Source organism: Mycteria americana, chromosome 13 (assembly GCF_035582795.1).
Source record: "Mycteria americana isolate JAX WOST 10 ecotype Jacksonville Zoo and Gardens chromosome 13, USCA_MyAme_1.0, whole genome shotgun sequence".
Lineage (NCBI taxonomy): Eukaryota > Metazoa > Chordata > Aves > Ciconiiformes > Ciconiidae > Mycteria > Mycteria americana.
The window spans coordinates 10,383,045-10,396,705 of NC_134377.1; the positions used below are offsets into that span (position 1 = coordinate 10,383,045).

At 38.3% G+C, this 13,661-nt stretch overlaps 1 protein-coding gene across 17 annotated transcripts in view; it reads left to right on the forward strand.

The window, feature by feature from the left end:
• Positions 1-13,661, forward strand: part of ATXN2 (ataxin 2) — a 52,254-nt gene that overhangs the window by 20,996 nt on the left and 17,597 nt on the right. For 6 of the 17 annotated variants that reach the window (XM_075516334.1, XM_075516321.1, XM_075516322.1 and 3 more), the window contains 11 exons: positions 1,415-1,612; positions 2,134-2,312; positions 3,827-4,036; positions 6,130-6,312; positions 7,849-8,037; positions 8,775-8,882; positions 9,741-9,811; positions 10,522-10,829; positions 11,311-11,374; positions 11,490-11,642; positions 12,312-12,378. In XM_075516334.1, the coding sequence (XP_075372449.1) occupies positions 1,415-1,612; positions 2,134-2,312; positions 3,827-4,036; positions 6,130-6,312; positions 7,849-8,037; positions 8,775-8,882; positions 9,741-9,811; positions 10,522-10,829; positions 11,311-11,374; positions 11,490-11,642; positions 12,312-12,378 (1,730 nt within the window). The remainder of the gene's footprint in view (positions 1-1,414; positions 1,613-2,133; positions 2,313-3,826; positions 4,037-6,129; positions 6,313-7,848; positions 8,038-8,774; positions 8,883-9,740; positions 9,812-10,521; positions 10,830-11,310; positions 11,375-11,489; positions 11,643-12,311; positions 12,379-13,661) is intronic. The other 11 variants (XM_075516323.1, XM_075516328.1, XM_075516330.1 and 8 more) reach the window with 7 other exon arrangements.

Sequence of the window (13,661 nt, forward strand, 5' to 3'; positions counted from 1 at the left end):
TTTTCCTGTTAGAAAATGTAGAATTGTTCTTTTGCTTGTTTAGGTTGCCATCAGTGCTACTGCATACATCCCTTCATTTTTTTCAGTCACTTTAAATAAATGAGGATGTATTGGGTGTTCTCCTTTCTTGTGTGTATACTTAATACAGGGTAAGCGAGGCCTGTGACTTCAGGTTTGTATACATTGTGTTCATGCATATCTTATTTGAGGCAAAGCTTTACGCTGAAGGGTAAGGTTTTTGTTTAATATTCTTGCAGTTACCATTGATAAGGCCAGTAGATGTCTCAGCTGGCTAAAAGTGTGTGTGTGGGGAAAAACTTGTGATGCAGTAGCTGAGTGCTGGCTTGGAATTTGGCAAAGTCACTTGTTTTCCTAGTTTTGCCACCAACACTTGAGTAATCTTGCATATATTATTTCATACTTGGCTTGTATCTCCACCTACTTTCTTTGTTCTTCTTTTTTATATTATTCAAAATATGTGCAGTAGTGATTATATAATGCCCAGCATAGCAGGGTCCAAGCCTCAACTGTGTTCTGTATTTTTATGTAGTTTATTCTAAAGTAAGGTTGGATGAAACAGCTTTTGGAACTCAAAATTAGAATCGGGGACAAAGCACAAAGTTGTTTTATAAAACCTGATACTTTAACAAAAATTAGAACAGGTAAAAACCAAAACCATGGGTGGACAGAAGGAAGTGCCAGGTATGATGTCCATCTCTAGTTATCTCTTTCAGTATTTCATTGCTTGTGTATTGAATAATTACTTGGTGACTTTCCTAAGGGAGCTACGTATGCTTTTAGCAATACACTATTACTTAATATAGATAGAAAGAATGAATAGTTTTGAGGCCCTAAGACGTGGCAAATGAGTCATGGGTTTCTGGTCCCATGCTCTATGTATTGCATTCATCTTTTCTGCAGTTATTCTTAACAGGAAGAGCTGAAATTCTATGGCTGGAATTATCAAAGGATTAAGCATGTAACTCTAATTTCGGTAGGGTTGGGGACTCTTGTGTCTGTTGGGAATGTATAAATAGCTAAAGAAATTCAAATTTGGTCTCTTACGGTAGCTTCCTATCTAAACGACAGACTAAGGCTTTTTATTACTAATGTACTCAACTGCGTTAAAAGTTGGAGCCTTTGCATCGCTTTAGGCACTGGGGATTTTGCAAGTCATGTGGAAAAGCTCTGCACCCTGACCTCAGCTCTCTAGGCAGGTAAATGACACTGAATTTGCAAAAAATATCAAACCAGTCCAGGAATATTGACATAGTAAAAAAGACAGCAAGTCTACTGGCTTAAAAGCAAGTTTTTTTACTCTGACGTGGTTAGAATTAACGCTATGTAATTTTTGTAGCTCCTTTGTGCTTTTGAATGCATTTCAGAGATTCTTTTCCTTTCCATTGTCTTTTAGGGTGCCATTAGAAAGAGATAATTCAGAAGAGTTTTTAAAACGGGAAGCCAGAGCAACTCAATTAGCAGAGGAAATTGAATCAAGTGCCCAATACAAAGCTCGGGTTGCCTTGGAAAATGATGAAAGAACAGAAGAAGAAAAATATACTGCTGTTCAGAGAAATGCTAATGAACGAGAAGGACATGGTGTGAACGCTAGGTACTTGCATACACTATGAATAGTATTTTTATTTAAATGATGTACATGTTTTGGTACAGTAGCAATTCACTCATTGAAACTGTGCTTTTTCAGCAGGGCTGATTAGGTTAGGAACCTTGTGTAAACAATCGTGTGCTGGTTTTGGCACTCACGCTAACTTGTACACTTTTGTCTGGCCCTGTATTATCTCTGTAGCAAAACAGACTTGCCCATTCTGATATGTCAGCTGTGGTGAATTCATACCAAATTACAGGAAAGGGTAGTGGTTTTGGTATGTCATGGAGAATTTCAGGCATTAATACTAAATCATTCAGTGTCTGTAGGCTCGTAGAAAGTGGACTGCGTGGTCAGTATCAAAAGCCAATTCGTGAGGCAAATGTTAGGTCAACATCTGATAGTATTTAGAGTTTTCCTTTGGCTTGATTTGAGAAAGATAGAAAATATCAGCAGAGCACTTATCAGGTACTTTTCATTGTCTTTCCGTTCTGTCTGAACACTGATAGAAATTTGCTGTGTTTCAGAGAAAATAAATACATTCCACCTGGACAGAGGAATAGAGATGTCCTGTCCTGGGGAAGTGGAAGACAAAACTCACCAAGGATGGGCCAGTCTGGATCAGGCCCACCAATTTCAAGGTCTGGATCCCATACTTCAGAATTCAGTCCTAACTCTGGAGCAGATCAAAGAGTAGTTAACGGAGGCAAGTATCTGAAGTCTAAACGAGTGTGCCTTATAAAATTGCAGTCAGTTATCTAATTATGTTGAAACTGCATATGGTATGGTCTTAGGATATGTATTTCATAAGCTAGGTTAGCATTCATCATCTAACACAGAGGCTGTGATTTTGATTTGGGTTTAACATACTCATAATGGAACACACATTTGACTGCACCGTATGTAGCTTTGCGGAGCAGAAATGTCACTTGTTTTCCTTCTCAAACACCTTTGTCTTAGATGATGGCGCAGTATGCGGTTTTAAAGATTAAAAATTGCTTTTTGCTACTGCTAAGCTCGGTGTGGAGGAGTAGCAATGCTGACACCTAGTGAAAGGGAGGTGGCAGCCAAGGAAGCATCGCTCTTCCTTTCTGGTGCATGGATCAATTCTGTTCCCATTAAAACGAATAAAGCAACTCACTGACTTTACGATGATGTGGGGGAAAAAATCATTGTTGGGAAAGTAAGAGAAGTGTTAGGGGAAAAGGAATCAAAAGTCTTCTCTCCAAATAGCTATTTGAGTATTTTCTGCTATACACATGGGTAATATTTATAAAGAGACATTACTAGGCACTGTATAGCAGGAACTGGTGTTTCATAAACCAAACACCATTTTTTGAGATGGATTCCAGCGGTAGCCTATCCTTGAGGCATTATTTTTATAAGTTAAAAATGCTATTATATGAGATTGCTGTGAATAAATGAAAAATGTATAATACTCAAGTGCCTCTATCTGGAGAGGAAGTCTGAGAAACATATGAAGGTAAGTGAGACTTCCTTTTCAAATACAGAGTCAGCTGTATAAAGGATGTACAACTGAGTCTTGCCCAAACAATGCTAACCTTGAAATTTGTTTGTAGTATTTGTGGTTTCTGTCATCCTATTACTCTACCGAATGAACATCATTTACCTAAAATATTCAGAATGGCTTGTGAATTCAATTTCTTTGTTTTGGAAACAATGAACCCTATATCCTAGATTAAAATACTACATTGATACTTCAGATAACTGACAAAGGCATAAATGTCAGGATTCAGACACTGAACACCGCTGTTTTTTGTAAAGATACAGTTCCTAGAATTGATATTGCTCATCATTTGGTTTGAAAGTATCAGTTTGTATAGTCAATACTATATGTGAACCGCTGTTTGAGAACCTCTGGTAGCTATTTAAGGACCTTGTCAAGAGTGATGCGTGCTGTAGAACATATATATGATAGGCTAACAGATCAAACTTTACTGTCTATTCCTTAGTAGTATTTGTAGATCCTAATTAACCCTTTGGGGAGTTTGTGACGTTCAGATGTTAAATTTGACCTGAGGTGGAGGAAATAACCTTGCAGAGACTATTTTATTGGTTGCAGAAATAAACTAATCTATCCCCAAAGGGTTAAACATGAAAAATCATTTTGTCATATTTTACTTTTTTTTTCTGTTGACCTTTTTCCCCATAATTTTTCTTTAGTTTTTATACTTTCCTTCATATCATTTGTTCTGTCAGGTGTTCCCTGGCCATCGCCTTGCCCATCTCCTTCCTCTCGCCCACCTTCTCGCTACCAGTCAGGTCCCAACTCTCTTCCACCTCGGGCAGCCACCCCTACACGGCCGCCCTCCAGGCCCCCCTCGCGGCCCTCCAGGCCCCCGTCTCACCCCTCTGCTCATGGTTCTCCAGCTCCTGTCTCTACTATGCCTAAACGCATGTCTTCAGAAGGTACAATACCACGATTTGTTCATGTTTTTGTTTGTCTTTGTTTAACTCCTTTGTGAGTTTAATTACAAAATTGTTTTTCCTCTTCATTACTTAACCTATAATTTGTGTTTAACTTTAGTTTATCAGACTATTTCTATTAACCTTTTTATTTGAAGAACTTTACAAAAACAAAATAAAGCTGTGAAATTTCCCAAGTTGGTATGAAATAAACTCAGCTTTGTAAACGCTGCTCAGTGTCTTAACTTAACCAACAGCAACATGCAGGACCTGATAACTTTAGAGGGCATTTTTAAGAATATAAAATATAAATATAAAATATTTTAATACAGTTATTCCACAAAAAGCAGTTTCAAATTTAACTAAATCATTGAATTATCTTTTGTAAATAAAACAATAATAATAATAAAAATGCTGTATTCGGAGAAGTGCACTGTGGAATGGGATAGGATAAGCTGTTTCAAACGCGAATCTGTAGAAAACTCTAGATCTGTTTGCATTGAGGCAGAACAGTAAGTCAGCTCCCTGGCACTCAGTAATATGCAGAGAAAGGCTAACCCATGAGTCTTCGGTAGCTCTATGCAGAAGTATCTGAACTAAATTTATTTGTCCTCCGAGGGTACAGTAAGGAACACATTGTAAAATTTTTATTTTATTTTATTTTATTTAAGTGCACTTAAAAACTAGCCTGCACAGCACGGTCTAGCAAGCCTGGAAAAATGCAAACCGGTTACACCAAACTCACTGGAAACTTGCGGTCTCTGCTGTAGCTGGCTCCACTGGAGCCATGGGAGAGAGAACAGTTGTCCCGCTCATTGAATCAGTAACACTGTTCTGCAGCTTGCCTGATAAATGCTCAAGATGGTCCATAACCAGAAAGTGGATGGTAGTAGGCATGTCTGTATGGCATGCTACTGTCAATTCTCAATGCGAGCTTTTTTTATGTAGTAAGATACTGAGAATCCACATGCAAATTCAGTTATTTTTTAGCACTTGCAATTGATTTGTCAGGCATGCAGTGAACTGCTGCTTACTGCAACATTTAATTTCTGCTACTAGAAGAGGACTGCTGGAAAGTGTGTATTCTTTAAAATACTTGCCTGTATATAATTTGAATTGAAGTGTACTTTAGATTCATGGCTAAAATAGAGGCTGACATTTAAAGATTTATGTAACCAGAAGAGGTACTTGATATTTTAGAACCTTATCTGAAACCAGAAAGCCATTATCTGAACTTTTCTCTGTTATTGACCTACATTAAAAATGAACTGTAATCAGCCAGATTGTCTTCTGTTCATACACAGTTTTTCCTTTTGAAGTACCAACATTTGAGTCTGATCTTGTAAAGAAAATGTTTGTTAGGATGTAGAAACTGTATTGCTGCTTAGACTTGAGCATAACTATTCTGTGGCAGCTGTATAAGCTGTTTAGAATTACTGTATTCACTTATGACTTTAGCTTCTGGTGTTAAACATGCATGACTTGAACCTTGGGATAACAATAACTTGTTTAGTTGCAATTTTGCTGACTTGTAAATGAATTGTGACCTGCTGCAGGCAATTTAGCCTCGGTGCAGAATGCTCTGCTGAAATTCCCCAAGAGCATTGGTCAGCCAGTGGTGACTACTCTGTAAATAAATGTTTGGTATCACTGACCACCTGTCAAAAGCAATGGAAATTTTTTCTTTTCTGGAAAATGTTTGATAGCCTGGAACTGTGCTTATCCAGAGGGAGCTGGGCCACTAACCTTTTTGGCTTGTCTTGCAGTAAGCAATATTGGATACTTGGATTCGAATATTTTAAATCCAGGACTTGCATACCTGTTTCAATTCTGATAAAGCTTCTAAATATCAATGAACGTGAGCTGTCATAGCAAGGCGATGAGTGTGTTGGTAGTCTGGCTGGACCAATGGCTTGGCCTTTTTAGTCTCGTGGATCCCTGGTTCTAGTCGATGTCAGTGTAAATTGCTTGACTGTATTACTGCATTATTGAGAGTTATTAGATTAAGTCCAGTTTTAAAAACAGATAGTATGTTTGGGTACTCTTAGTGATGGACGTTAAGTATTTATTGTGTGGGGTTGTCTTCTTTTTCTCAGGGCCTCCACGGATGTCTCCTAAGGCACAACGGCACCCTCGAGGTCACAGAGTCTCTACTGGTAGGGGTACAATTTCAAGTGGCTTAGAATTTGTATCTCATAATGCACCAGGGGAAGCATCTACTACTGCAGTGGCACGAGGCAGCCCTTCAGGTGGGACGTGGTCATCAGTTGTCAGTGGGGGTAGGTAAAGCTTGGCTTATTGCAGATGGCTTGTCAGGGGTACTTTAGAGTGTGAATGCTAAGCAGAATACTGCATTTCTAGACAATTCAGGCTCTGAATAAACACTGGTCTGCTAACTTAGCTTGCTTAGATGAAGTGGGAGAAGGATGTTCCCAGATAGCTTAGTAAAATAGTTGGTGAGTTGGTCCTTCAGGTGCAGTATTGTCTTACCTGCAGAGAGGTTAAGTCAGATGCTGTATGAAGAGAAAGGAAGGAAAAATGTGGGAATTAGTTGTTGAAAGAAGTAATTTTCAGGAGGGTTCTTGAAGGAGACAAGAAAAGTTACATTCCATTGCATCACTGAATTTGGTTAATGGCAGTGTAACTGGGTTGTAGCTTACAAGTTAAGGAGGTGTTTGGATAGAGGAAGGTTGGTGTTAAAAGAGAAGATGAAATGATACTCGTTAAGTTGGATGTATTTTTCCTTTAAAAATTATGCAGGTTTTAAGTGGTCATTTTGTGTTTGTCGAAGTACTGTAGTAGCAGATATAGTCAGTGTCTCTTCTTTTTTGAATCAGTTAACATCTTTTTTTAATATTTGACTTAAAATTTAAAGCTCAGTCTTGTGACACCAGCCCTGGTCTTGAGCTTTTGTAGTTGAGGCCGTATTTTAGTGAGTTGTCAGCAGCTGGGTGCTTTCTTGAATCGAAGGGCAAGTGAGTGAGTTTGAAGTCTGATACTTTTTAGCAGTGCTAGAATTCTAGAGGAGTGTAGTGGGAATGCATTTTTCAGAAAGAAGGTGTGAATTAGAGCCCCATAGACCTGTTGCCTTGTGGAAAAGATTGAAACTCTTCTGTTCTGGCATTATCTCTGATTCATCTTTCCTCCCTACCCCCCACTTTATATATTATTAACATGCAAGTAGGACTGCTAAACGACTTATCTCTCTTTCTCCTCGCTCACTTGAAGTTAATATGTGACGTAAAGCAACTAACTAGCCACAGTGGGAGGAGCAGAAGCAGGAGGTACAACTTACTGTTCAAAGAATATACAACTTTCCTTGCTGCTTTAACATAGGGGCAAAAATATACATCAAATAATCTTCTTTCAATAGGATATGTTGTTTTTTTTCCAGCTGGCAAACCTCCAAAAGAGGACGCTGTAAAATGGATGTGTTTTTTCAGCCCTTTTAAAAATGTTTTACATCTGTTTGTATGGAGACCTGACCACCTTTTCTGTTCTGCCTGAAACTGTGTTAATGTGAGCTGTGGTAGTTGTACTACTGGGGGGCTGGGGAGCATATTGCAGTTTCATGGTGGGACTGCAGGGCAGTGATATATATTAGGGGACAATCTGCAGAAAAATCGCACCACTTGTCTGAAATGCTGCATTGTAAAGAACTAGGAGATGTACCTGAAAGGTAAACAGGTTTTCAATTACTATATAATGTTCCACTAAGTATTTTAAAGCATGTTTTTAGTCATTTTAAAAAGAAGCAAACTGCTGAGCAGATGAGGAAACTTATCCTATAACTATTTTTTCCTGTTTGTTTCTAGTTCCAAGATTATCCCCTAAAACACACAGGCCTAGGTCTCCAAGGCAGAGCAGCACCCCCACGGGACCAGCTCTGCCTTCTCCTCAGCCTGGTACTATTCCCACTGAATCTGTTGCCATGCCTGTTCCAGCTGCCTCTCCTACACCTGCCAGCCCTGCATCCAACAGAGCAGTTACCCCTTCCAGCGAAGGTAAGTTACCCTCGCTAGCTTGCAAATGCTCCCTTTCCCTAATCCCTGGCAATGAATATGCCTATACAAGAGCAAAGCTGCTTTCTAAATGGTGGGAAAACTTCTGATGCATTTAATTTTACTGTATAGTGAGTTCCCCTTTTCTTATGATGCTAGCTTTAAACTAAGGTTCAAGAGAGGCTTTTTGATAAGTCTGCATGCTTAATTTCTTCTGCCCTTTAATGAGTATGGGCTTATAGGTGTTTGACTTAATTGAGGATTTTTTTTTTTTTTTCCAAACTGAATTCCTGTCTGTTTTCTCATTTAAAGAAACGTAGGCCACTGGTTTCAAAGAGTATTTTGAGCATAGCAAAAGGAAGGGGAAAAAAAAAACATTCAAGAGCACAGTCAAATGTCTAAGAACTCTCAATTCTTTGTAGCATTCTGTATGAAGAGCTTGGACTATTGAATATAATTTGCTCTCAGTTTATAGTTTTTTCATCCTAGTTAAGGTTCTGTGTATGATGAGAAGGATGTGTTTGACTGGGACTTTTTCATTTGGCTTAAAGACAGTAGGGTGGGGAAGGGGGGAGGATAACCCTCCAGGCCCTAACTAGGTAGCAGAAAACATGTAACTTACAGAAGAAAAGCCCGAAGGTAAACATTGTTAAGTCTCTCTTCTGTTTCTATCATGCCATCTCTCTTTGGTCAGTTTTGAGTTGTGTACAGGAGAATAACTTTGGCAATTTCTTTTCTAGCTAAAGATACTAGGCTTCAGGACCAGAGGCAAAATTCTGCAACTGGAAACAAGGAGAATATAAAGCCAAGTGAGACTTCTCCTAGTTTTCCTAAAACTGAAAGCAAAGGTTTGTATCAAAAGCTTTCATATATACTTGAGTAACGTAGGAATTCCAAACACTAAACCTGCTCTGTTGACTGCTTCAGTTAGCATTTTAAGGAAGACTTGGAGGCAATCTGGCTTGGGTGTTCTACAGCGAAAATTTGGTCATGCAGTTGTGTGGCAGGCCTACGGTTTTAAATGTTGTTCTTGACTCATTTCATCAACACAAAGTGTAGGGATGCTCATGTGGATGGTGTGATTTCTTTTTACTTGTTTTTTTCTTTTTTTATTTGGTTTTTCCCCCTGTTTTTTTTACCCTGCTCAGAAAGCTGTTTTTTAGCTCTCTCTGGACTGAATGAGTGTTTCTACTTTGACCTATGCTCTCACAATACTTCTGAACATAGTGGTCAGCATAGGTTTTTATGACTGTACTTCTTCCTATCATGCCTTAAACTTGACTTTCTGTGTAGCATTGCTTGTTCATTCAGTTCTCAACAAAATCTTTTCATGTTGTTGAACTTGATCAGCGTTTCACCTTTAATTGCTATGTCTTGAAATGCTGGCATGTTATGTTTTGAGTTTTATTGGATGCTTCTTTGTGTTCAGCTGAGTTCTGCAGTCCATGCACCTCAGGGCTTCTGTCTTGGTGTGATGCGTTAGAACTATAGATATGTCAGTTATGTAATGCCATGATTTCACAGAGTATTTTTGTGTGCTCATAGATGTAGTTCATGGAATTATACCAGATTACAGATGAAGTGATATCACTGTATTTCATTTTTAGATATGTACACATTACCTTTTTGCAAATTTAGATTTGTAAGGGTTGTATATAAAACTTGTATTAGAAATGCTTGGACAATGTTGGTCTTCTATTTGGCAGGTGTATCTCCAGTTGTTTCAGAACATAGAAAACAGATTGATGATTTAAAGAAATTTAAGAATGACTTTAGGGTAAGTTTCTCTGTATGATAACTTAATGGTATTATAGTTCTCATGTGCATCCAGATTATTTTAATGAATTGAATACATTGCATGCGTTAACAGGAAAACAGGTCCTTACTACTCATGCTTAATTTATGAAAATATCCATAAGAATTTATGCTAGATATTATAAAATCAATGCTGACTATTGCTGGTACAATTGCCTAATACATGTAAATGTGCATATTGACTGTACACTGAAAATAGTACTTGAAACCTGTTTGATCATTAGGTACAAATAATTGTCACATTTATGCTCCATATGGAAGAGCTGTTTCAAAGTTGAATAAAGGGTTTTGCTGAGGAAAATTGAAGGTGAATTCGTATTACTTATTTCCTGGTTATAATGGTTTAAATCAGGTTAGCTTTTCAAGTGTAACTGTTAAATCACACAGGGGGATGAGTCCAGAGGGTTGTCTTAAGCTTTCATGTCACTTCCTAATCAACGTATAGGTCAGTTGAGTCTCTGAATAGCTTATTTCACAGTGTAGGCTTAAAACATTGTCAATGTTCATAGATTTCTTTCCTAGTAGAAATGGAAATGTATGTTTTAAAAGGTTGTTTCCAGATGATTGAGGCCTATGGGACTGTATTTTACTCTGTGTATGTGATAGCATTAGATTGTCTCTCCCTAGTTCTATATATCAATTTACTGAATATATTCCTTGGGTTTTTTTCAGTTACAGTCGAGTTCCTCTTCAGATGCAGTGGATCAGCTGCTAAACAAAACCCGAGAAGGTGAAAAATCAAGAGATGTAGTTAAAGAAAAGACAGAATCAACCCCTAAAGAATCTATCATAGAAACTGGCAGTAATACTAACTCTAACGGTGGCAGTAGCAAACCTAATAGTCCAAGTATTTCTCCTTCAATAAGTAATAGCTCTGAGCAAAAGCGAGGGCCTGAGGTAACTTCACAAGGTGTACAGACATCTGGGCCTGGAAGTAAACAAGATAAAGAGGATAAAGAGGAGAAGAAAGATACTTCTGAGTGAGTAATTATGCCTTTTAGAATAAGCACATCTGTTATTAGCATTTAGCCATTTGTAGAAAAAGCTGTTATGAATGTGTAATATCTTACTGTTTATATGGCTGATGTAAGTACTCTCTGTTACATAAAGAAAGAAACAGGTGAAGTGACTGTACTGAAAGTCATCTCATGAGTCAGTGGCAGAGCTGCATATAGAACTCTGGTCCTATTGATGCCTAATTCATATATAAATGCTTATTTAAATGTTTTCCTGGCTCATGTGAGCTGTAGTGTCAACAGCAGGAAAACTTTTTTATGGGTAAGTGTAGTAAGAGTACTGTCAGAGTGGCTTTTTGCATGCCATGTGTTGTTTGAGTTCTCAAAAATGTGACTCACAGATGGAAATGAGGTATTTAATCTCTTTAAATTTTTGTTAGGGAGTTCTGCAGATATGCCTGTAAAAGAATAATGCTGAACATCATTTTTTGTTCTTTATGTTTAGGCAAGTTAGAAAATCAACACTTAATCCTAATGCAAAAGAGTTCAACCCTCGATCTTTTGCTCAAGTAAGTTACTTGATACTGCTTAACATTGCCTTTGAGTAGATCTTTATAAGCTAACCTTTTACTTAGAGGATAATCATGCTAATCTTGCATATGCATTGCTGAACTCTGTTTGTAGCCGAAACCTTCTACTACACCAACCTCCCCTCGTCCGCAAGCTCAACCTAGCCCCTCCATGGTGGGTCATCAGCAGCCAACCCCAGTGTACACTCAGCCTGTTTGTTTTGCACCAAATATGATGTACCCGGTTCCAGTGAGTCCAGGCGTGCAGGTAAAGTGCAGCATATGCTGCAAACTTGTTAACGCTTTTCAGATGATTGTCAGTAAGTTGAGGAGACTTAGGAGATCTAAGTTAAAACAGTGAAATAGTTCAGCTTGTATTACTCTTGTAAATATGGGGACAATTACGTTGTTGTTAAGTGTTTAGCTATGTAAATACTGACTTTTCCCAGTGGTTCCTCAACCTAGATGTTCTAATAGTCTCAAACACTTGTAAATTCCAGCAGCTCTTACTTATATTTATTGTTAATCTGTGCAGACTTAGGTCCCCAGTCCTCCAATCATAGTCTTATTCTTTTTAAGTTTTAAGCAACTGTTTCTTCATCCTTAGCTTTCGGCTGTGTCCCACTAGTTTCTGTTTGTTGTAGGAATTACTAGGATTTCAAATCTAACTCTGTTATAAAGCTGTCTGAGTTAGTACATTGCTTGAAGTAGCAGTAGTATCATTACTTGACTGGTTGTTGCAAACCATATGGTCTTAGTTGTTTGTACATGCAGACTTGGTCACAGTGATCCAAGAAAGTATCATAGGTTAGGCAGAGTTCACTAAACCATGTAACATAACAGAGTAAAACACATCAAAGCTGAGTGGGGCCCCCACCCAGACACACACTCACTTTTTAAAGGAATATCATAGCTTCAACTCCTCCTTCTGTTTCAGCCTTTGTATCCTATTCCCATGACGCCCATGCCAGTGAACCAAGCCAAGACATATAGAGCAGGTAAAGGTGAGAATAATACTGCCTGTTTGGTTCTTAGTCTGCATGCAGCATGAATAAATTACAAATGCTTGTGTATTTTCTAATCCATGTCAATTTGTTTTCGATTGATATTCTAAATGCTATTTTTAATAAAGGGAAATAAGTGGAAATACTAATGCATTTCTAGATAAACTAATTCAGCCAAAACACAATAAGTTTGAGTAATGGGGAGTTGCTTGGTTTGGAATTTGATTTGAGAAACAGGAAAACATCTCTGTTACTTGGAACATTAGGGTAAGCTGATCGTCTCCTATATTTCATAAATGTTATGGGTTTGTTTAAAGGGAACTTTCTGTACTGGTTTTCTGTACTGGTTTACAGCAGAGCCCTGAATGGTGCTTTAATAGAGGGGGGGGTTTGTCGACAAGCAAAATCGCTATTTCTTCAGAAAGAGTATGCTATGCTACTCTTCTGGAAAGGACTTAACTGCTGGTTCCAGTTTGTTCTTTTGCATTCCGTCTGCAACAGTAACTGAACAGCTGGACTAACAATACCATGTTTTTAACAAGTGACACCTGTGGCTATGGAGATGAGAACATGTGTGGCGAGATGCACTCTCTTCTGTGCAGTGCAGCGAAGGAGCAGAAAAATGATGGTCTTGTTTTTATATTCATGTTTCAGATAACACTCTAATTCTACACAGTGCATGCTTTTACAGTGGTTCATGATGATAGGTTCCAGTGCTGCAGCTCCAGTCACTGGAGGAGGAAATTGTTTAAAAGAGCAGTTCTGCTGTTTAGAAATAAACAAGTAGCCTTTATGAATGTAGGGAAGACAAAAACCTGCAATGTATTTCTATTTTTAAAGCACACTAACTTTACTGTGGCCTGACCCATGAAATCTTTTGGTTGGTAACACTGATTGTTTTAATCAGAAATATATTGCCGTGTACTCACTTGCTGTGTGAGGCTGCTCTCCTGTTCTGAATTCCTTTTTTAAGTTTCATTATTTTCTGCATATCCATTCTGCGTGCAACATAGTCCTGAAGGAGTTGCATGGGTTAAAGTTCAGTGCCTTTACGTTGTTCAAGTTGCGTCCTGTATTTACTTTTTTCTGTTGTTGATTTACAGTGTAAATACAATCATCATTGAGTGAATTTACTGACATTGCAACATTTCCCTCCTTTCCTCTCTCTAAGGGGTCTGTCTACATTGCACACTGCAGTGGAGTTTACAGGTGCTTGAGTTAGCGTAGTTATTAGTTGCAGTCTCACTGCAGCAAGCTGGAGCTCACCTTGAACTCTCATGCCC